General features: G+C 42.4%; 1 protein-coding gene across 3 annotated transcripts in view; it reads right to left on the bottom strand.

Annotated features, from left to right (window-relative positions):
* Positions 1 to 21,427, bottom strand: part of AREL1 (apoptosis resistant E3 ubiquitin protein ligase 1) — a 37,638-nt gene that overhangs the window by 10,917 nt on the left and 5,294 nt on the right. For all 3 annotated transcript variants that reach the window (XM_045201376.3, XM_024567743.3, XM_045201375.3), the window contains exons 2-8: positions 13,239 to 13,553; positions 8,136 to 8,196; positions 7,009 to 7,235; positions 5,840 to 6,077; positions 2,077 to 2,246; positions 1,669 to 1,849; positions 1,231 to 1,478 (exon numbers count right to left, since the gene is read on the bottom strand). In XM_045201376.3, coding sequence (XP_045057311.1) covers positions 1,231 to 1,478; positions 1,669 to 1,849; positions 2,077 to 2,246; positions 5,840 to 6,077; positions 7,009 to 7,235; positions 8,136 to 8,151 — 1,080 coding nt within the window. In that variant the 5' untranslated portion in view covers positions 8,152 to 8,196; positions 13,239 to 13,553. The remainder of the gene's footprint in view (positions 1 to 1,230; positions 1,479 to 1,668; positions 1,850 to 2,076; positions 2,247 to 5,839; positions 6,078 to 7,008; positions 7,236 to 8,135; positions 8,197 to 13,238; positions 13,554 to 21,427) is intronic.

Genomic DNA, 21,427 nt, shown 5'->3' on the forward strand with positions numbered 1-21,427 from the left:
TCTGAGCTCAGGTTTTCACTTCATGAGTAGAGAACACTGCACCTAGAAACAATCAAAATCTACTTCTGCTCAGCTCAGTGCTGCTCACAGAGACTGCCTCCAAGGCCGGGACAGGGAACACCAGGGGCCCATACCCACTGCTTTATCCCTATTTGAATGGTACCGAGGACTTGTCGGGGAAGAGGGAGTAGAGGATAGAAGGATGATGGGGGTGGGGTGAGGTCTCATAAAAATTCATAAAAAATTCATAAAAATCCCATATATAATAGTAAAGAAGGATCTCTTTATCCCATTTACAAAAAGGAAAAAACAATGCCATAATTTTTTAATCTAAAAAAACCCGTTATCTGAATATGTAATAGGTCAGATTTTTTTCTTGATTTTTAAAAACTCTTCATTAAAGAAAATTTCACACACACACTAAAGAAAAGAGTATAATGAACCCATCACCAGCTTCAACAATTACCAATTCATAACCGAACTTGTTTCATCTATACCCACCAGTTCCCTCATTACCGCTCCCCCGGGCAAATCAAGGCTAAATTTTTAAATGATGAATGGTACAGAGCAAAGTGTTCTGAAGAACAGAACTAGAACTCAGTTTTGATTATGAGATTAAAGGGATGTAGTGGGGTGTTTCAAGGGTCTATTTTTCTGAGGTGTAAATGAGCAAAACACAAATATCAAGAAGAAAATCCCTAACACAAAGCATCTCTTAGCTCAGGGGCCTTGGGAAGTTCACCTCCTTGTGTCTGCCAAAATTTCTCCTCCAACTCTGTAGCCTGATGGCGACATCCATTTATTGTGGTTTCACAAGTAACAGAAATGAAAGACCAGATTGTTTTGAAACAGCACAAGGGGACACCAGTGATTTTTATCCTATGAGAAATTTTTAACGGTTAAAGTTGCTTTCTTTAAAACTCTAGGAGCCATGTCTTGGAAACTCTTCCCAGGAGCACTGAGAGGGCGGCAGGCCGCAGGTCTGCCTGAGCCCCAAGGCACCCGACTCTCTAGACAAGGACTCAATCTGGTTCAAACCAAACACCTGCAGCTGGAGAGGCGGCACGTCTGCTGCTTCACTTTAAGTAGCCTCTCTCAGTATTCTAGAAACTCTACACGGCAATGCTCTGGCCCCTGGTTCTCAGACTGCTTTGTGGCTTTTGTCGCCAAATACCAATTACGTGCAGGCTCCAGCAGGGGGGATTTCGAGGCACAAACAGGAGTTCCAACCTTTGGTGACACGTAGCAGTACACCTTCTTCGGTTTCTTCACCTTCTCAGGGGTAAGACATTCAGAAGGTGAATCTTCATCTTCCTCTTCAACAGCCGTCGAAGGCCGGCGCTGAGAAGAGCTCATGTGCATGGGCGGCAGGTGCCACGGTGTGCTGGCACAGTTGGCAGAATTATAAAGATAAGCCTCAAAGTAAATGCTCACTCCTGAGGTGGACACATTGCGTTCAACAATATTCTTCTCGTTCTCTGAAACAACGTAAGGAATAAAGTTTAGAGTAGGAGTTGGATGAGAAGAAAAAAGTTACCTATCACTAGACCTTTAGTCCACCAGACTCTAACCTCAGGGAGCAAATATTTCAAAGAGCAAATGTTTCTGAGGTCAGTCAGAAGGGCGCAGACATGCAAAGAACAAATCACAGCTTTTCTTTCAACTCACCACTTAAGACGATAATGTCAAATTCGCCATTATTGATCGGCTGATTTTGATATGAAATGCAGGCATGGAAGCAGCCACGAGAATGCAGGGTGAGTCGCAAGAACACCTGGCAGGTTTGCTTGTTGGATGTCACTGATTTCTCAAATGAGACACCAGTATGCTCTTCCTCTTGGGGACCGAGCTACAGGAGGAACATAAAGCATCACTAAACATATATAATTTTCTCTATTCGCACAGTAACTTACTCTTCACAAAGAACTTTCCTATCTATGAGCTACCCTAAGTCTCGCAGTTACTAACGAGAGAGGTATTATCGGATGGAAGGAAGGACAGCACGGAAGTCGGGGAAGGGGAGAGGAGACGAACTAGAAAGGGTGAGATGACAGAGACAGGAGGGAGGCTGCTCACCTCATGAATGGACAAACTGTAATTGTGCTCATCTCTCAAGGACGTGGAATTGTTGGTCGGGTTGTCATACTCATCTCGGGGCACTATTTGAAGAGTGTGTGGCTCCCCACAGGTCAGCACAAGAGTAGAGAAGTGGCACACGATTTTGGTCTTGGAAGGAACCACCGTTCCTGGAATAGAGACAACGGAGTGTGATGTCTAGAGGCGCTTCTCAGGACACACAGACCGCCCAGTCAGGGGTCCTGCAGAGCTGGGCCCCCGTCCCGCCCCCACGGATAAACGCCACCCTTAAGAGGCAGAGAAGAAGAAAGAAAACAAAGAGATTAATTCAAATAAACTTTGGGGGCTTGTTTTTTACAAATTCCTAACCACTGCAAGCACTGAAAATGAGAAAAGAACTTGGAGAAAACAGAACCGAGACTTACAGACACAAAGCCTCAAGTCCTACTGAGATCTATGGGTCAGATGAGCCTTAAAACTAAGTGCTGAACAATCTCAAAACTAACCAACCTACCCTTGAACACCTAGGTGCAAATCTAACAAAACATATACAAGACCTGTAATTGAAAACAATAAGATGCTGGTGAAATAAACAAAAAAGGTCTAAATAAGTGGAGAGATGGTTCATGTTTATGGATTAGAAGACTCAAACAGCAAAGATATCAATTCTCCCCAAATAATATAAAGGTCTAACACAATTCTTATCAAAATCTCAGCAAGATTTGTTGTAGGTTTAGACAGCATTATTCTAAAGTGTATATGGAAAGGCAAAGGGCCAGGAACAGCTAAAATAATTCTGAAATGGAAGAGTAGAGTGGGAAGAGTCAGTTTACCCAACGTCAAGACTTGCTATGTGGCCACAGTACCAAGACTGTGGCGTTGGTGGAGGGACAGACACGTGGATTAATGGAACACGACAGAGAACCCAGAAACAGCCCCCCATAAACACGCCCAACTCGCCCCTGACAAAGGCGCACAAGCAGTGAACAGAGCAAAGACCGCCCTCCAGCACAACGCACGGTGCTGGGGCAACTGAACAGCTATGTGCAAAAACGTAAAGATTTAAAAAAACCTTGGCCCAAGTCTTGTACACAAAAATGAACTAAAAACAGATCATAACCCTAAATATACAATGTGAAACTGTGTAACTTTTAGAAAAAAGTAAGAGAAAACCTTCAGGATCTAGGACTAGTGAAAGAGTTCTCAGACACTGGAAGCATGATCTGTGAACGGAAACACGGATGGAACTGACTTCATGAAATGAAAAACTTTTGCGCTATAAAAGACCCTGTTATGGGGATAAAAAGAAAAGCTAAAGATTAAGAGACAATATTTGCAAACCGCATTATCTAACAAAGCGCTAGTATGTAGAAGATATAAAGAACTCCCAAAACTCAAAAGTAAAAGAACAAAAAATCCGATTAGAAAATGGGCAAGGCCAAGGCACATGAAAAGATGTTCAACATCATCACAACCATGAGGAAGTGCAAATCAAAACCACCACACTTACCAGAGTGGCTAAAAGGAAAACTAGTGACAATACCACACGGTCGAGGATGTGAAGAAACCGGGTAATTCACACGTTGCTGGTGGGAATGTAAAATGCTACAGACACTCTGGAAGAGAGTTTGGCAGCTTCTTAAAAATACTAAGCATTCAACTATCACATGACCCAGCAACTGCATTCCTAGGCATTTATATCAAAGAAATGAAAACTTATAACCACACAAAAACTTGTACATGAATGTTCATAGGTTTATTCATAAGAGCCAAAACCTGGAGAAGACCTAAATGTCCTTCAACTGGTGAATGGTTGAACAAACTATTACACATTCACAACATGGAATTACTGCTCAGCAATGAAAGGGAATCAACTTTTCAACAACCTGGATGAATCTCTAGGGAATCCTGCTGAGTGAAAAAAAGTTATATAACCAAAAGGTTATATACGGTATGATTCCATTTATATAACATTCTTGAGATGACATTTATACAAAGGGAGAACAAATCAGTGACTGCCGCGGTTAAGAAGGAGGTGAGTGGGAGAGGAGAAATGGGTGTGGCTGTGACATTGTACTACATTTGTAAGATGGGGCAATGGAGGGAAACTGGGTCAAGGGTACCCCAGATCTTCTGTATTATTTCTTACAACTGCTTAAGAATCTACAATTATCTCAAAATATTTTAACTTTAGTTTGAAAGATAAAAAAGAAAATTTTATCCTTTGCGACAGCATGGACAGACCTGGAGAACATTATGCTAAGTGAAATAAGCCAGTCAGAGAAAGACATGTGCCACATGATTTCACTTGTATGTGGAATCTAATGAACAAACTGAGCTAACAAGGAAGACAGAGACCGACTCACAGATAGAGAGCATGATGACAGCTAAGGAGGGGGCAGGTCAGGGGGTAGAGGGATGGAGCAAAAAGGGTAAAGGACTCACGGACAACAGTGTGGTGATTGCGGGGGCGGGGGGGAAGTGAGGTATGAAGGGGACAAATGGTAATGGAAAAAACACAATAATAAAGATAATCACCTCTAAGAAATAAATAAATAAAAGGGCTGGTACATAGTGTAAGGACGCGAACTGTTCTTCATTGGTGGCAAGGAGTTGGGGCGATGCTAGTTCGTGTGGAAAGGAGTCTGGGAGCCACCTTGGTCAGAGCCTTCCTCTGTTCTAAGAGAAAGAAAACTGAGGACTAATGGAGCAAAGATACCAGATCTTCTCAAGGACACTTCTTGTTGCGGTTTGACCCCAAAAGGTTCCCAAGTTCCTACCATTTCTGTAGATATCAAAATGACACCCTCAAAGGAAGCCAAGGCAGGAAGCACAGGGCAGACAGAACCTCGACACGCGAAACAACATGCTTCAGAAGGAGGGGCCAGAGATTACAGTTTCAGGCTTCAAGTCACTGAGTAGTTATTATCTGGCATTAAGGACACGAAGGGGAAAACAGCAGAGACAGAGGCCTCAGTTCTCGGACAGCAGAAGCTGGAGCCGACACTCTTCAGTGAGAAGTAAAACACACACTGGCAGCAAGGGTGATTGGGGTCAAGGTAGTTTCACTTGAAAAGGTTTCAGAAAAATTTACCTTTTGTCTACTCTGGCACCCTTACTCCTTAAGAACTTAACAGGCTGATGACTCTTCCCAGCAATTCCACTCTTAAAGACATGAAAACGCGTGTCTACATAAAAACGTACAAACGTTCACAGTGGAATTATGCAGAGCAGCCAAAAGCAAAGACCTCCAAATGTCCATCAACTGAAGAACAGATAAACAAACTGTAGCATATCCATACCGTGGAGTATTATTTGGAAATAAAAAGAAATGACGCGCTGATTCATGCTGCACTGATGAATCTTAAAGGCATTTGCTGAGGGAAACGAGCCAGTCACAAAAGTCCACGTATGTTATGATTACACTGGTATGAAATGCAAACAGCAGAGCCGTAGCCACAGTAAGCAAATCCAGAGGCAGCAGATTGGTGGTGGCCGACGGCTGGGGGTTTGGGGAAAAGGGGAAGTGACAGCTAACAGGTACCGGATCATGGGTTGATGAAAATGGTCTAAAATTGAATGTGATGATGGTTGTACAATCTATGAATTTAAAGACCATTAACTGTCTATTTTAAATGGATACATTTATAGCACGTGAGTTAAATCTCAATAAAGGCATTATTTTTAAAAAGGTGTTATTACAAAGATAAAGGAAAAAAAGGAGGGAGGGACGGAAAGAAGAAAGGGAGAAAAAAGAACATACCTGGCTGAAAAATCTTGTAGTAGGGACTGTAGGCCACATTTAGCCCACCAAGCTTCACTGAGATCTCATAGCGCCCAGCCTTGCGCACCGTGAAGGCCACCTTGACCACGTTGGAACTGGGCTCCTGGAGGACCTCCTGGGTCACGGGGATTTCCACTGCTAGCTCAACATGAGAGATGTGGACTCTGAGTCCCACAGGCCGGTGTGCAGGGAAAGGCTGGCCATTCTTATAGAACAACTGCCATGGGAAGAAGGGGAGTACCCGTGAGCGAAGAGTGGGCGAGTATCATGGGTCATCTAACTCAACAGAGTGTAGGGAAGGAGGAGGAAGCTGCTAATGCCCAGTACCCACCCCCTCCTACAGTCCTGCAGACACGGGGAGAAACAAAGTCTCTCAACAATTCAAAAACCATTAAATCATGAGCAAATTCTTAACCTATTTTCGAGGACAGGAGTATTTTCAGGACATACCATTAAATGAATTTCAACTTGACTTTTCTGAACCACAAATGCTGCCTCCTCTTTTTGTTAGGTTCTCACTGCTGATCCAAATGTAAAGGTAAGTCGTTGGGTACCACTGGCACGAGCGAACTAAAGCCCCAGGCAAGGCTAGGGGCGTTCAGGCTATCAGGCCAAGCATAATGCTGTAGTAAAATCATCACAAGGGGCAGCAAACTTTTTCTAGGACCAGAGAGTAAATATTTTTGGCTTTATGGGTATACACAGCTATTCAATTGTGGTTAACTACTCCAGCATGAAAGCAGCCACAGGCAACACAGCAGGATGAATGAGTGTGGCTGTGCTCCAACAGAACTACGTTTGCACAAACAGCAGGTGTGCCTGACTTAACCCTCGGGCCAAACTCTGCCAGCCTCTAGATCTGCAACATCAACCTTTCTGAATAATACCGTTCTTACTTTGAAGAGGTAACATTAAGCTTTACACCTCTTCAAAGCTAAGCAACCATTAAACCAAAATGATAGAGAAATTCGTGATTCTTCAGATATTAACAATTCCCAAGCTCCTAATTCCCAAGTTCCAGTGAGGGACCGAAAAATGAAGAAAAATGTTCACATCCCAGGCCAGCACCACCCACAGACTGGACTGGACTCTGGAAAGCGAGTGACTCAGAACCCCCAATGTGTATGGAGACAGAAACAATCCCTTACATGCACTCGGAAGGCCATGCTGTGGCCCACCTCATGGGGGTCCTTCCAGTCCCAGGAGACTTTGCAAGACCGGGGATCCAGGTAATTTCCCCGCACGTAGTCATAAATAGTTCGGTCCCCTCGGCGCTCGCGGTCCTCATTCTGGAGGAAGCTGACTACACGTGCGGCTAGCTCAAAGAGGAACTTAATTGTGAAGAAGAACGCAACCACAGATACTGTGATTCCACCTGTGTGAAAGAGCACACACAGACACCTGCCAGTTACACATTATAGCTTCTTGTTATGGAACAGGCTAGCCATCTCGAAAATTAAAGGACATCAGGAAGGGACAGCAAGACTTCCAAAGAAACCCTGTACTGGGTGTACCTCTGTGGGTAAAGAGAGGCATTTATATACCAAGACTCAGGCACATCTGTCCTCGGGCCAACTCCCATCCAGTGCCTATTTTTGAAACTAGTTTTATTGGCACAAAGCCCCAACCACTCATTTCCATATCGTCTAGGGCCACTTTTGCCCTAAACTAACAAGAATTTGGTAGCTGCAGCAGACATTGTATAGGCTGGGAAGCTGAAAATATTTACTATTTAGCCCTTTATTAAAAAAAGAAAATCTGCCAACACTTGTCTTATACCATGGACGGCATGTCATGCCCACCCCCGCCCTCCTGCAGGTGCTGGGCTCTCACAGAAGTAGTAAAAAGAATGCACATTTTATTCCTGCCATTCGGAAGTTTCCCACTCCCTTGTCCACTTGGCCAAAGCCCTCCCCAGTCCCCACTAGAGTATGGGGTTCCCTCTTCTGGGCTCCCTCAAACTCCTGTACATTCATCTACTGTAACTTTTCTTCCCCTTGACCATCTAGCTCATTACTCATAGTATGACCTTCTTGGCAGATTTCTGCCTTATCCAACTTTGACTCGGCAGGAAACAGTGTCTGGCACTGACTGTAATTACTCAATAAATACTTCCCAAATGAATGAATTCCACTGCCAACTCTGTGAAGGTACTTTCCGGCACAAATGGGATTATGTCCAAGTCTATTTTCAAGGGGAAAGAGGATAGACAGGGAGGTAAAAAGGATGTAAGCATCCCCAACAAAAAGATAACAGAGCTCCTTCCATAACATACCAATAACGTAAAACATCAGGTCCCTTCAATGCCAACAGATAGCCGAGGATCACAGCTGCAGCTGCAAAAGAAAACTCGTTTAGTTTATTATCCAACTCTTTCTTGCAGCCATTTCAGCTTGACAGGTGCCCTACGACATATTTCAGACCAACAGAGCCTGCATCATTCCCCCTAAAGACTTCTAATCTATCGACCACCCGAGAAGCACCACAAAGAGCCACTTGCTTTATTGCTAATTACAAAATGCCATAACATAGCTTTCATCTTCTTAGAGCCAAAGCCCCAAGATAGTTTCCCTCCCCAATGCAAATTGGTGCTAATTAACACAAGCAAAGAGGAGAACGGAGTCACTTTCCCCTTATATTTGCCTTCTGGAAGTAATTCATCTAAGTAGAAACAGTTCTATAAAAATGTGGATTTTTAAAAGCAAGTATTATTATCATCATGTTGGCATTACATAATTAAAATGAACTCTGGGTCATTCCAATAACAAGCAGTGGGCATGTAAGAGAAGTCATTTTTTGCTATTACCAATCAGATAAACTGATGGGCTCCGTGGAACATGTGCTCAGCAGAAAGGTCAAGGGGAGGAACAAAAGAAAACTGTACTTCTCATCCTAAGTGACGCCTGCCAAGGCCACAACAATTCCAGGGGGGCTAGGTTTTGAGGGTAAACTTTCACTGTTGTTAAACTTGTTCCCAAAATAAGACTTCCATCATCATTACTCACTGGAACCACCCAAGGTACTGCCAAGAAAAAAAGTGCAATATATACTGGTCATATCTTATCACTGACTTTTGACCTTAATTTATAAACTATATATGCTCTCTATTTTACAGTGCATTGAATTCCCTTTTTTTAGGGTCAATATATATTAAGATTATCAATATTTTCCCAACCTAGAAACTTTTATCAGCACTAGAATGCTACTTTAGAGACAAGACAGCTGAAAATTTATAGGCTCAGATTTGGGAAGGACCAAAGCAACTTTTTTTTTCAAGCGGGTACACTTTTATTGTCTGATTATGTGAAAAAAATTTATGAGAGACAGAAAATGGCATTAGTTCCTTTTATAACAACATACCGAACAGCATCCACGGAGAATAGGTAATTTGAGGAATGGCCATGTCAAGTTTCATAGAAATCTCTGTTCAGGCTAAATTCCTTCCAGAAAAGAAATCCACACAGGGAACATTAGCAATTGCATGGATTAAGCTGCTCCCAAAAGGGTCTAATATAAACAGAAAATATGTAGACCCAAAATGTGGTATCACAATTATGGAGTCTCCTTCCCAAGTAAGCACCTCATGTCCCGGGACCCTATGGAAGAGTGGCTACCGTCTCTCAGAAAGCACCTGTCTGCACCTTACAAGATGTGCTGGGTGGCCGGCCAAGACTGGCAGCGTAAGTGCTTCAGGTGCTCCCTCACAGTTGGATGCTATGCAACCCGGTCCTGGATGGGAAACTTCTAGTCCTCAGACAAGATACTAACACTCAGCAGAAAATGCAGCACACGTGGCTTATGTTATAGAATTTATGGTCTCAAGTCTCTTGCTTCTTGATGGAGTAAGAGCAATGCCAAAATTACGGCACATGTCATGAGGGCTGGGACAATCTCTGTGTACCATCTCTGACAATGACAACCATTTCTGAAACAGGCAGCCTGGAGACCAGTTTCGGGCTGTACCGCTGTAACCTGTCTAGGCTTCACTGCTGCATAAGGAGTTGAGATTTAATAATTTCGACGGCACCATCTCCTTTAGTGTGACAGGACTTCCATATACTCCCTACCGCTATCAAGACTGTAAAATCAAACAGTATAAAAAGAGTATAGTACAAAGGATGAGGGCATGGACTCTTAAGAGCTTGACTACCTGGGTTCAAGTCCATTCTCTGCCACCGACAGTGTGACCCTGGACAAGTTCTTTAATTCTCTCTATAGAGTGCCAGCTTCCATATCAATCAAATGAAGATAACATCTGTGCGTATCTAATAGGGGTGTTGTGAAGATTAAATAAGTTAACACATATAAACAGCCTAAAATAGTGCCTGGCACATAGTGAGTTCTCAGTTTTAATTATGATTATAATTATTAATAGTAGTAGTAATATCACTACTCCTTTGCTTCAGGGCCAGCAGAAGACTCAGGACCTCTCTGCTGGCCCACACTTGGATGGGACTGCATCGGAACTACAAAAGGCACGGCTTCTCTTACTGCACTAAAAATCGCTGCCTACATGGGAGTTCTTTGTACTATTCCAATTCTACGTCTGAAAATTCTTAAAATAAAAAGTTAAAATTCATCCTACCTAATATAATCCATCCTATAAATACAGTGTAGAACAGCCACAGTCTCAGTCCTCATGAGGCTGGCAGTAATGAACTTGACCTTGTTGAGTCCTTATCCATTTTTGCCCCACTCATTTATTTCTCAGTCAAATCACCACCACTGATCTGGATTACCTAGGCCTTTGCCAATAGGTCAATTCTACATTTCCATTCCAGTTCCCTTTATTATTTAAAACTCAGCATGCCAGTTACTACTTTTTTCCCAAACAACTCTTCTTAAAACCTCCACGTGAGCAGGGAGTTAGCTCTGTCAACTCATCACTCATTGATTTGACCTTTACAAAACATCCTACTTTTCCACAATCGCTCTCCCCAACGGTATTTCCCCATCTGCCAATCTTACCCATGGTCCCGTTCTGAACTTACATTTTCCCGTTTCTGGTTCTTCCTGAATGCTGTCACAACGCCTCCCTACCTTTGTCTTTTGAGTACAGGGTATCCTTTCAGGGTGAGCCCTCAAATCTCTTTTACTCCAGATTTTACCTCTTCTGTAGGCATTTTCTGCCCTCTTACTGACCCTGTCATGCCCTCTCTGCCCTGTCTCTGCTCCTACCCCACCCTATAGTATTCATTCTCCTTGGTCCCATCACTCACAATACCTTATTCATCCTATAATCCATCCCAGCAATTTTCGATAGGCGTGTGGCAACAATTTTTAAAACACACAATACCTGACTATTTAGTCAGGGGCACTGACCTCTTTTCCTTCAGACTGTCCAAAAAAAAAAAAAAAGACAACAGCCAATACAATAAGGACCCCCCAGCATAAATGAATCAAAATTATGCATTTTCGTTTTTTGGTCAGATCAGCAAAAATATATTTTTTGGTGTGCCACAGAAAATTAGTGATTAATTTACTTAGATGAAAACGGTTGAACATCGCTAATCTATCCAAACTCTATCCTTTACACTTTTACATGTGAGCTATGAGATGTCCCATCTCCATGCCTTTGCAAAAGTCATTTCCTGTGCCTAAACTATCCTCTCCCATCTCAGTCTTTACCCGTGAAACATCTCCTGACCCTAAAGTTTAGGGAAAACCCTATCTGCCCTCCCTAAAGTCTTCCCTGAACCTCTATTTAAAAACTCTTGATCGCCTCTGAATTCCCTTATACCACTTATGTTGTCTTTTAGTCCCTTTTTAGTTTCCATTTCAGAGTCGTAAACAACAGGAGGCAAAGACTAGTGTTAAAAATTCTTCACAGCATCCAACATGACTGCATACAGTAATTGCAATAAATATAAATAAAACATCTGAATGAATAGGGTCAACTGTCTGTTCTTTCCTTTTTCCAGAGTGTCTAGGGATCGAGAGTTTTCCAGATAGGACCTTATTTTAGACACAGTTTTTAAAAGACTTCTCTAATGAGCAGTATGGTCACTTGAGCCAGGGCCAAGTGACTGTACTGCTTTATTCAGAACAAAAGTGGCCCATTTCCTTCACTGCTATGAGCATGTGTCAGATAGCCATGCCTGGAGTCTCGACTTCTCAAGCATGCATGAGTACCCAGTTTGTATGGTCCTAGCCTCCTCTGCTACCTTCCTCATCTTGAGCTTTCCCTTTTTCTACAATAGTTTCCATAGCACCCTCCACTATCTGCTGCTCACACTTCTTCATAAAACTATTTTGGAGCTCTTCCCGAGTCTAATTCAAGCACAAAGAAGCAGTATGTTAAGCCTCTGCCATACTATTTGTTGCAGTTCAGCTGCACGAATACTGTTTTCAAATTCTTCTCTTTAGTGTTCTTATTCTTATACACTTCAGCATTCTGATACCCTAAGCTGGCAGAATAAGAGTAGTATGTAATACCTTGCATACAACTATTAGTTATTACATGCTAGTAACATACAACCCCCTTACTGATCTACTTACCATGGACCAAACACTGCACCAAGTATTCTACATGTTAGCTTAAGTGACTGTCACCACAACAACTTGGTAAAATAAGTATTATCCTCATTTTACAGATTTTTTAAAAAAAAGATGGGCTTAGAAAAGATGGGCTTAACTTGCTGAACATCTCCCAGCTGGTTAAGTGACAGAGCTGAGACTCAAGTCCATGCCTCTGTGAATCCCAATGTTCTTAACCTCACACAATACTAAATAATAAAAAAGAATGGAGTCACAGGAATAGCGAAGTATTTGCGAAGAGAGGAGATTTAAGAAAAAAGGTTTAAAAAAAGGTAGGAAGAACATTATCCCATCTACTAGTGAGAATCTTACCACGAGGCTAAAATTAGAAAGATAAATGCTTACAGCCCCCTTTTAAATCTTCTGAAATAAAAATAACGCATGACAGAGGAAAATGGAATGCAGTACCAATTACCTAATGCAGAAATATCACGTGCTTACCGAAAGATCCCCAGCACGTTCCTCAGTACTACAGCACTTTGGCTTGCGTCACCTACAAAAGCAGGAGACTGGGGGAAATACTTGAAACTACCTGTCTCAAGGGAATGTTAGAAAGTTGACTGATATACATACTCTAAAACTCCTTGCTTTTTTTGGAGTATAAAGATTCATAATTATACCAAATAAATTTTAGCCCTAACATTGAAGATCAGTTAGGAAAATTCATTTCCCAGAAACGGAGAACTGATTTCTTCACACTCAAAGATGCCCTGCTGGGAGCCAAGTAATCGCAACCGTGTACTGTGACAGTTCTTGCTTGCTGCAAAGGTAGAGGAACCGGTCACTGAGTTCATGTGCTGCATCTCAGAAACACGTGAATCTTAACTAAACTAAGCCTTACCTTTAAACGAGGGCCCATGTTCTAAGAACCAAACGGCGCACTCCCATTCGCCAAAGCAGGTAACTTGGCCTTTTCACCTTGTCTTCAACTTCCACACGAGAGAAAATAGCCACGAGGTCCGCGGAAAGTGTCTGCCATCAGACTTTCGTTGAGGGTATGTCAAAGAAGCAGATGCCCAATGTTTCTGGAACAAACTGGATGGCTTCCAGAGTGAAGAAAGATACCCTCAAAATATTTCATCCCTGGGCTTCCTTCTCTAGTGCAAGGCGCAAGCATCTGCCAAAGGATGCATCTGTTCTGTCTCAGGATCCAAACCTACAGAGAGAAAAGGGTTGGTAGAATAGGTTTTTATTTCTGAAAAAGAATCCCCAGAAAACAAAAAAGGAGGAGGTAGAACAGGCAGTGGAAACCCAGGGACACTAAAAATAACCAAGGGCAGGTAAAGTGTGACCAACTTTTCCCAATTAAAACTCCACAGAGTCAAGCAGCAATCTTACTGCCCTGTGCTACCCCCAGGAGGAAGCTCCAGCGCTACAGTTGATTCCAGCCCTTCAGAAGAAGCAAACTAAGGCGCAGATTTAGAGTGAGCCTCACACAACCACATGCCCACTTTGAGTTTGATGGGGCTGGAGCACGAGGTCTGGCAACAAGGTGAAGAGAAATGAGACCAAGCGGACAGGCAGGGACAGGTTACAGAGGGCCTCCCCATGCATTTCCAAGACCTGGTTAAACAATGCTGATCTTATCTTTCAAACAGTAAAGCTTGCTACTATGAGTGAGGGGAAACAATTTGTGAACTTTCAAGATAACGTCACTAAGTAATAAAGCTCAGTAAACTAAGTCTGTCTCTCAAAGGCAGCCACGACCTGACTAGCAGAAAGAAGGTTACTGCAAGGCACACAAACAGTCACCGTAAAACAAATGAGACAGCCCTGCTAATCACGAAGTGAAAAGACACAGTCTCTTTCTACTGGTTGGCCAAAAAGTCTGCTTATTTTTTTCCATAAAATAAAACACATTTTTCATTCTCACCAATAACTTTATTGGTTTGGACATTTTGAGTAGGTCGGCTCTCTCCTGTGTGGTTTAATGTTGATTGTCCTCAATTATCGTCTTGATTTGATTGCTGTCAGCTTCAACTTCAACTGGCCTACCCGACAGTGCAGCACCGTCCGGTGAGAAATCTCCAGCACGAAACTTCGCAAACCACTTTGGACGGGTTTGATCAGCTACAGCACCTTCTCCACACACTGCACAAATCTTTTTTTATGATTCAGTTGCGTTTTTACCTTTCTTGAAATAATAAAGCATAATATGCCAAAAATATTATTTTCTTTCATCTTCAGTATTAAAATGGCTACACAAAAATTCATCAATTTTGATTTTTTTTTTAAATGCACGCTGACATGACAGCTGTCACAATACAATCTAACAAAACTGTTCTGAATGAAGTTAAAGACAACTACTAGAGAAATCTTATGGAGAAAAACAAATGAACTTTTTGGCCAGCCCAATGCATGCAGGAACTGTTCTCAGTGCTTCAAGTGTATTAACTCAGAACCCTGAGAGATTAACTATCCCTATTTTACAGATGAGGAAACTGAGGCACTTTCTCAAGATTACACACAACTTAGTAGCCAAGTTGAGTCGAACCCAGACAACCTACACCTAGAATCATGCTTTGAATGAATACTCTGCGGCCTCTTTAAAAGAAAGAAAACACAAAATGCTAATAAAAGTACAAGAATAAAATGAGTAAAGGCCAGCAGATCAAACAAGTTGGCAAACTTTTATAATTAAAGATAAATAAGTACGCGTATATGTATTTATTTAAAAATATGGTGATAGACTTGCCAAGCTCGTGAGCCAAAACCTGGGTCAACTCGCTGTTGGCACCAACTTAAAGGATCTGCAAACAAGAGATGAGTTACATAAACTATAAGAGACCCATTAGAATGCAATATAAGCATTTTAAAAAATGACACTTTTAAAGAATAACAACACAAGCAATCACTCACAAATAAAATGCTAAATGAAAAAGCAAGCAAAAAATTATTTACATTGCATGGGCCCATTTTTAAAAATATTACATTACATAAAGAGCCTGGAAGGAACAGCACAAAAGTGTTAACAGCAGTCATCTCTTGATGCATGGAATTATAAATTATTTTTATTTTCTAACTCTACATTTAGTGTTCCAAATTCTTAATGATGTAAGAACATATAAAAAGTTTCTAATTCTGGAGAATACTTCTTTTTCTAAAAAGGGGAAAGAACAGGCAAGATATTCTTTTCTCAAATAAGGAAACAGTTAAAAAGTTAGCTAAAGATAATAGAATGTACTAAACTTTTATTTCTGCTCATTGGGATCTTAGTGAGCCTCCAACCCTGTGATGAGCTATTTGATTATTAAATCGAGTAACTCGTAGCTCTAGTATCTTTACTGCGCCCCACCATGAACTACCACGTGTACCAACCCCCCACCCGCTGCCCCCAATGCTTTAGTGTCTCTAGTGAGCTTCAAGACTTGACTCAAGCACCACCTCCTTTCCTGGTCCAGCTCCCAGGCCCTTCTGAGGGCTCCCCCGACGCCAGGCAGAACTAAGCACCTCCTTCTTTGTGTTTCTCCTATGCTGAAGATGCCTCTGTTACCCCATTTATTAGTCTGTATTATAATTATTTGTTTATACAGCAGTCTGTCCTAATGGACTGTGGGCTTCCTGAGGAAACTGACTGGGTCTTAATCATCTTTGCCTCCCAGGGGCTAGTATGATGTTCAGAGTCTGTCTCAGACCGTGTACTTCTGCCAGACTCCCAGGTGATTCCTATGCGCATTAAAATTTGAGAAGCATGGTCTAGACTCTACAGCCGTGAGCCAGAGAAGGGGCAGACCCAATAATCTGCGTCTCTAACAGGCTCATAGGTAATGCTGATGCTGCTGGTCTGCAGATCAAGGGTTGAAGAGCAAAAAGGGTCTAGTACAGGGTTGTAAACTACAGCCACCAGGCCAAATCCAGACAGCTGCCTGTTTAAAAAAAGAAGTTTTGTAAATAGAGAATGAGCACAGCCAAGGTCATTCATTTACATGTGGTCTGTGACTGCTTTTACGCTACAACAGCAGAGTGAAGCAGTTGCAGCAGAGACACGTGGCCTACGAGGTTTTCCCATCTGACCCTTTACAAAACAAGTTTACCAGTCTCTGGTGTAGAGGTCTCATTTTTGTAAGTCGAAAAAGCGTAAATTAATTTTCTTCCAGTTCTACTATCCCTACATAAGGGCAACATTTTGCAAATATTTCTCCTGGCTAATTTCAACTGTTATTTAAAAGTTTTATGCCTCTCACACCCCAAGTAGGAATTTTATACAATCATTTCCCAAAGTGTGTGTTTCGTGCAAACACGCTTGCATTTCACCAAGGCTGTAATTTCCTAAAACCAGTACCCCCAGGAACCAAACCGTATATCCAGGCCTCTAAAATCATTACAATACATATCACCAACTTATTCTCTACTTACACAAGAGTTCCACCATCACCCAGTGAGTTTCACAAAACGAGGCAGGACAAACGCAGACATTGGCGCGCCAAGATGTGGCCTCCAGCATTCTCTACACAGAAGCACCACCCACGAGTCCAGGGAAATCAAATTAAAAAAACAAATCGTTCAATTAGCAAAAAACCCTTATGTTAGTAGTCTAACTAAGGAGGTTCCAAGAAATAAAGCATGCCATCAGATACTAGATTACTCTATTATTTTTTTTAAGATTTTATTTATTTATTTTTATACAGAGCGGAAGGGAGGGAGACAGAGAGGGAGAGAAACATCAGTGTGTGGTTGCCCCTCACGTGGCCCCCGCTGGGGATCTGGCCCACAACCCAGGCATGTGCCCTGACTGGGAATCAAACTGGCAACCCTTTGGTTCATAGCCCACGCTCAGTCCACTGAGCTACACCAGCCAGGGCTCCATTATTTTTTTAATCCTCACCTGCAGATGTATTTATTGATTTTAGAGAGACAGAAAGAGAAGCATCACTGTGAGAGAGAAACATCGATCAATCGCCTCCCATAAGTGCCCACACTGGGGATTGAACCCAGAGTACGGGTGGACAGTCCAGCCAAATGAGCCACCCGGCGAGGGCACTCCAGATTATTAATTTACATTTTCCTTTGCTAAATTCCACCCTTGGTTTATTCTCCCCACCCCAAAATCCCACCATAAGAGACTGCCCTCCCCCATCAAGTTTATACTCTTGGGATATTTACATAGTTGTGTATTCCTGCTATCTTGGTTCAGCCAAGTTATACAGTTTTCATTTATATTCTTTCCTCATCAGTCAGCCCCTCCAGTCTCTTAATCATTCCTGTGGGTCTTCTGTGAACTCTCTCCAGCTAGTCCCCAGTGATCTGGTAATGAGGTGCCTCCAACTGACTGCAGCCTTCCAGGAACAGCCGCGTTAGTCAGAACAGGATGAGCTCACCCTCCTCGGGTCCATGACATAATACTCCTGAGGAGACAATCCCCAAATTGCAGAAAGCTAGAATGTGCCATATTAGACTATAACCCCATTCCATGCTTTCCAGATTTGGGCACTGGAGCATGCCAGAATGTGCTAGAAGCCAGAGGAGAAATGGCACATGTTCCTGCAGCATCTAGTTACTAGAAAATGAGGTAGGTGAGGAGAAAAAGTATTTTCATGTTAAGACAAATTCACAGATAATAAAATAGGATGCAAATATGCATTTCTAAAGATAAAGCACAGATATGTTAAAAAACATTCACGGTTATCTTGTACTTGAGGCAAAAAGGCTGCTTGGGGCTCTGCTCCCAGCCCCCAAGGGGTTCCATGCCCACCATCCTCTACCACTACAGGTACCCGAGCTGAGCTCTGAAAAGCATTGAACCCCCTACGCAACTTCTGGTCTCTTCCCGCCCATCCCACATACTCACATTTTACACAGAACCATTTTTTCTGCTATCTTCCCCCAATGACTACCAACTTTAGGTTCTTTTGTAATGTTCATTCATTTCATATTTCTTGAGCATCTGCTGTATGCCAGACTGTGTGCCAAAAGCTGAAGTCACGAGGATAAATAAGAAAGGGTGGGAGATAGCCAATACAATGTGGCAAGTACCACAAAAGAGGAGTGAACAATGTATAATGGGCAAAGAAGGAGAGAGGTAGCTTTGCCTGAGACAGTGGGGAGGTCTTCACAGGAGAAATAATACAGCTGTTATTTAAGCATGAGTAAGCCCTGGCTGGTGTGGCTCAGTGGATTGAGTGCTGGCCTGTGAACCAAAGGGTCGCTGGTTCGATTCCCAGTCAGGGTACATGCCTGGGTTCTGGGCCAGGTCCCCAGTAGGGGGTGTGTAAGAGGCAACCACACATTGATGTTTCTCTCCCTCTGTCCTTCCCTTCCCGTGTCTAAAAAGAAATGCACTTTCTTTAGAAAGACCACCGGGAGCTAAACTAGAGTGGCTGACCCTAACAGTGGTCTGGTCAGGACTATGACTCTCACTACTGACTGATAACTACTCTTCAGTGACCTCAGATATAACATGGAGATCCACTGAGAAGACCTGGAGTACCAGGGAAAGGAGGACTCGCTGGGACTGGAAAGTAGACCCAGGTGTCCTGGCACTACAGGATTGTCGTGAGAGATACGGCTCTTCATACAAACCGAGCTTCCAGCTCCTGTGTGGCCAGCAATGGTGGCAGTTTGTGCCCAGGCCACAGGAGCCCAACCCTCAATAAATGGGGAAGATGGCATTGGGTGTACCTGAGGGATGTGTGGCATTTTTTTGCACTTGACATAATGGTTTTTAGATCTTACACATTGTTACATGTCGTATCGGTAGTCCGTTCCTCTTAATTGCGGTGTAGTAGTCCATTACATGGACATGTCAGAGTCTGTTTATCCACGCGTCAGCTGAAGAATGTTTGGGTTCCATCCAGTTTGGGGCTATTGTGGATAAAGCCCCTATGAATATTCAAGTGCAAGTCTTTGTGTGAACACACGCTTCCATTTCTCTTGGGTAAGTAACGTAGAGTGGGATTGCTGGGTCATATGATAAGTATATACTATTTAACTTACAAGAAACTGCCTGGCTGTTTCCCAGAGTGGCTGTACCACCTTGAATTTGCAGTGGCCCAGGGTCACTTAAGCATAAAAGCTGCCATGGTATGGGAACTCAGGGGCCAGTCCTGATTCTGTGGGTCAGGCTCGGTAGGGGCAGTTGGGCAAACAGGCAAAACATTGGGACAGAGGGAGCTGTAAACAGGAGCTGCTGTTCTCCTGATTAGACTAACGACTGTGACAGAAACGTATACACTCCATCCACCAACATCCGCCAACAGCCATTGTCAATCTCATAGATCTCACCTATTCTCATAGGTGCGAAGTGGTGTCTCATTATGGCTTTAATTTGCATTTCCCTAAGAACTAACAATATTGAGCATCTTTTCACGTGCTTTTTGGCTATGTGTGAGCCTTCTTTGGTATCCAAATCTTTTGCCATTTAAAAAAATTGAGCTGTTTGTGTTGTAAGACTTCTTCATATATTCTGAATACAAGTCCTTTACTAGATATATGTTTGGCAAATATTTTCTGTGGCTTTTTTTTCATTTTGTTAACAGTGTTGCATAAAAAGAGCAAAGGTTGTGCCCTGGCCAGGTAGCTTGGTGGGTTGGAGCGTCACCCGTACACCAAAGACTTGTTTGGTTCAAATATATCCTCGGGTGAGGGTTAAAAACAAGAGTAAAAGTTTTTAATTTGCTGAAATCCAACTTATCAATTTTTTCCTCTTATAGTTTGTGTTTTTTGTGTCACATTTCTTTTTAAAATCTTTGTTTAACTAAAGGTCACAAAGATTTTCTTCTAGAAATTTTATCTAAGTTTCATAAAAGACAATATCTTCTCAAAACAACTTTTTTAATCCTCACCTGACATTTTGTTCATTGCTTTTAGAGAGAGAGAAGGGGAAGAGAGGAACATCGACCGGCTGCCTCCTGCGTGCATCCAGATGAGAACTGGACATGCCCAGACTGGGGATCGAACCTGCAACTCAGGCATGTGCCCCGACAGGGAATCAAACCCACAACTTTTCAGTTACAGGACGATGCTCCAACTGAGACACACTGGCCAGGGCTCTTCTCAAAAATTTTGAGTTTTAAAATTTGCATTCCATTTATCTTATAATTAGTTTTATTATCCCTTTGTTTCTTTCAAGTTCAACTTCTACATTACCAAGCACTATTTAAGTCTATTTCAGAATTTGGAAAGATTTTTATCTTTTAACAGATCTTCCCCCTCTTCAACCTAACAAATGGTACTGAATTTCTAAATTTAGCCAAGGTTTTAGTCCCTCAATTCTCTTCAAACTGACATAAAACCTTTGGAAGCCTGATGCTGGTTCTTAAAACAACAACAAAATTCCAAAACCCAGAGCACGCACCTCTCAAGTTAAGACAGTGACAATGAACTACTTACCCTTCTGGTTTTAAAGGGAAGCTTTTATAAGACCATTCTCACCATATTGAATCACTCTAACCTGAGAGGAGGCTGGAAAAGTTACCATTCCCTGGTTAAAAGAAAATTTAGGCTTTAAAGGTTAGGTTCACCAAGATAATGGTAAATTTTTAGACTCAAAATGTACATTTCAGCCTCAAAATGAAATGAGTAATATACACAAAAGCACAGTTTAGATTCAACTGCACCCCTGGAATACAGTTTGCCATTCTCAGCAATTCTGAGAAAGTAGAAAAAGGGATTCTAAGCTAATGTGAGTAAAACAGGGAGAAGCGGCAATTTACTCACTGCTCATGTTGTATCTTTGTGAGATACCTAGAGGAAAAAAAATAGAAAACTGGCTTATCTATGCCCCACCAGTGTCACAGTCACTCGTCTCATCAGGGGAACAGCAGCTCCTGTTTACAGCTCCCTCTGTCCCAATGCTTTGTCTGTTTGCCCGACTGGCCCCCGAGTTCCCATACCATGGCGGCTTTCATGCTTAAGTGACCCTGGGCCACTGATTCTTGGCTATCACAGAAAAAATTTTAAACTAATTCTCTGAATCTGACAACCTGTCTCCCTCAATCAGTCTACAAAGTTGTTATTTCATTAACTCTGCATGAAATGGCAGGCAAATAGCCAGATCTACAGCCCAGGGGGTGGGACTAAAATTGTCACACG

Source organism: Desmodus rotundus, chromosome 7 (assembly GCF_022682495.2).
Source record: "Desmodus rotundus isolate HL8 chromosome 7, HLdesRot8A.1, whole genome shotgun sequence".
In the NCBI taxonomy this organism is placed as follows: Eukaryota; Metazoa; Chordata; class Mammalia; order Chiroptera; family Phyllostomidae; genus Desmodus; species Desmodus rotundus.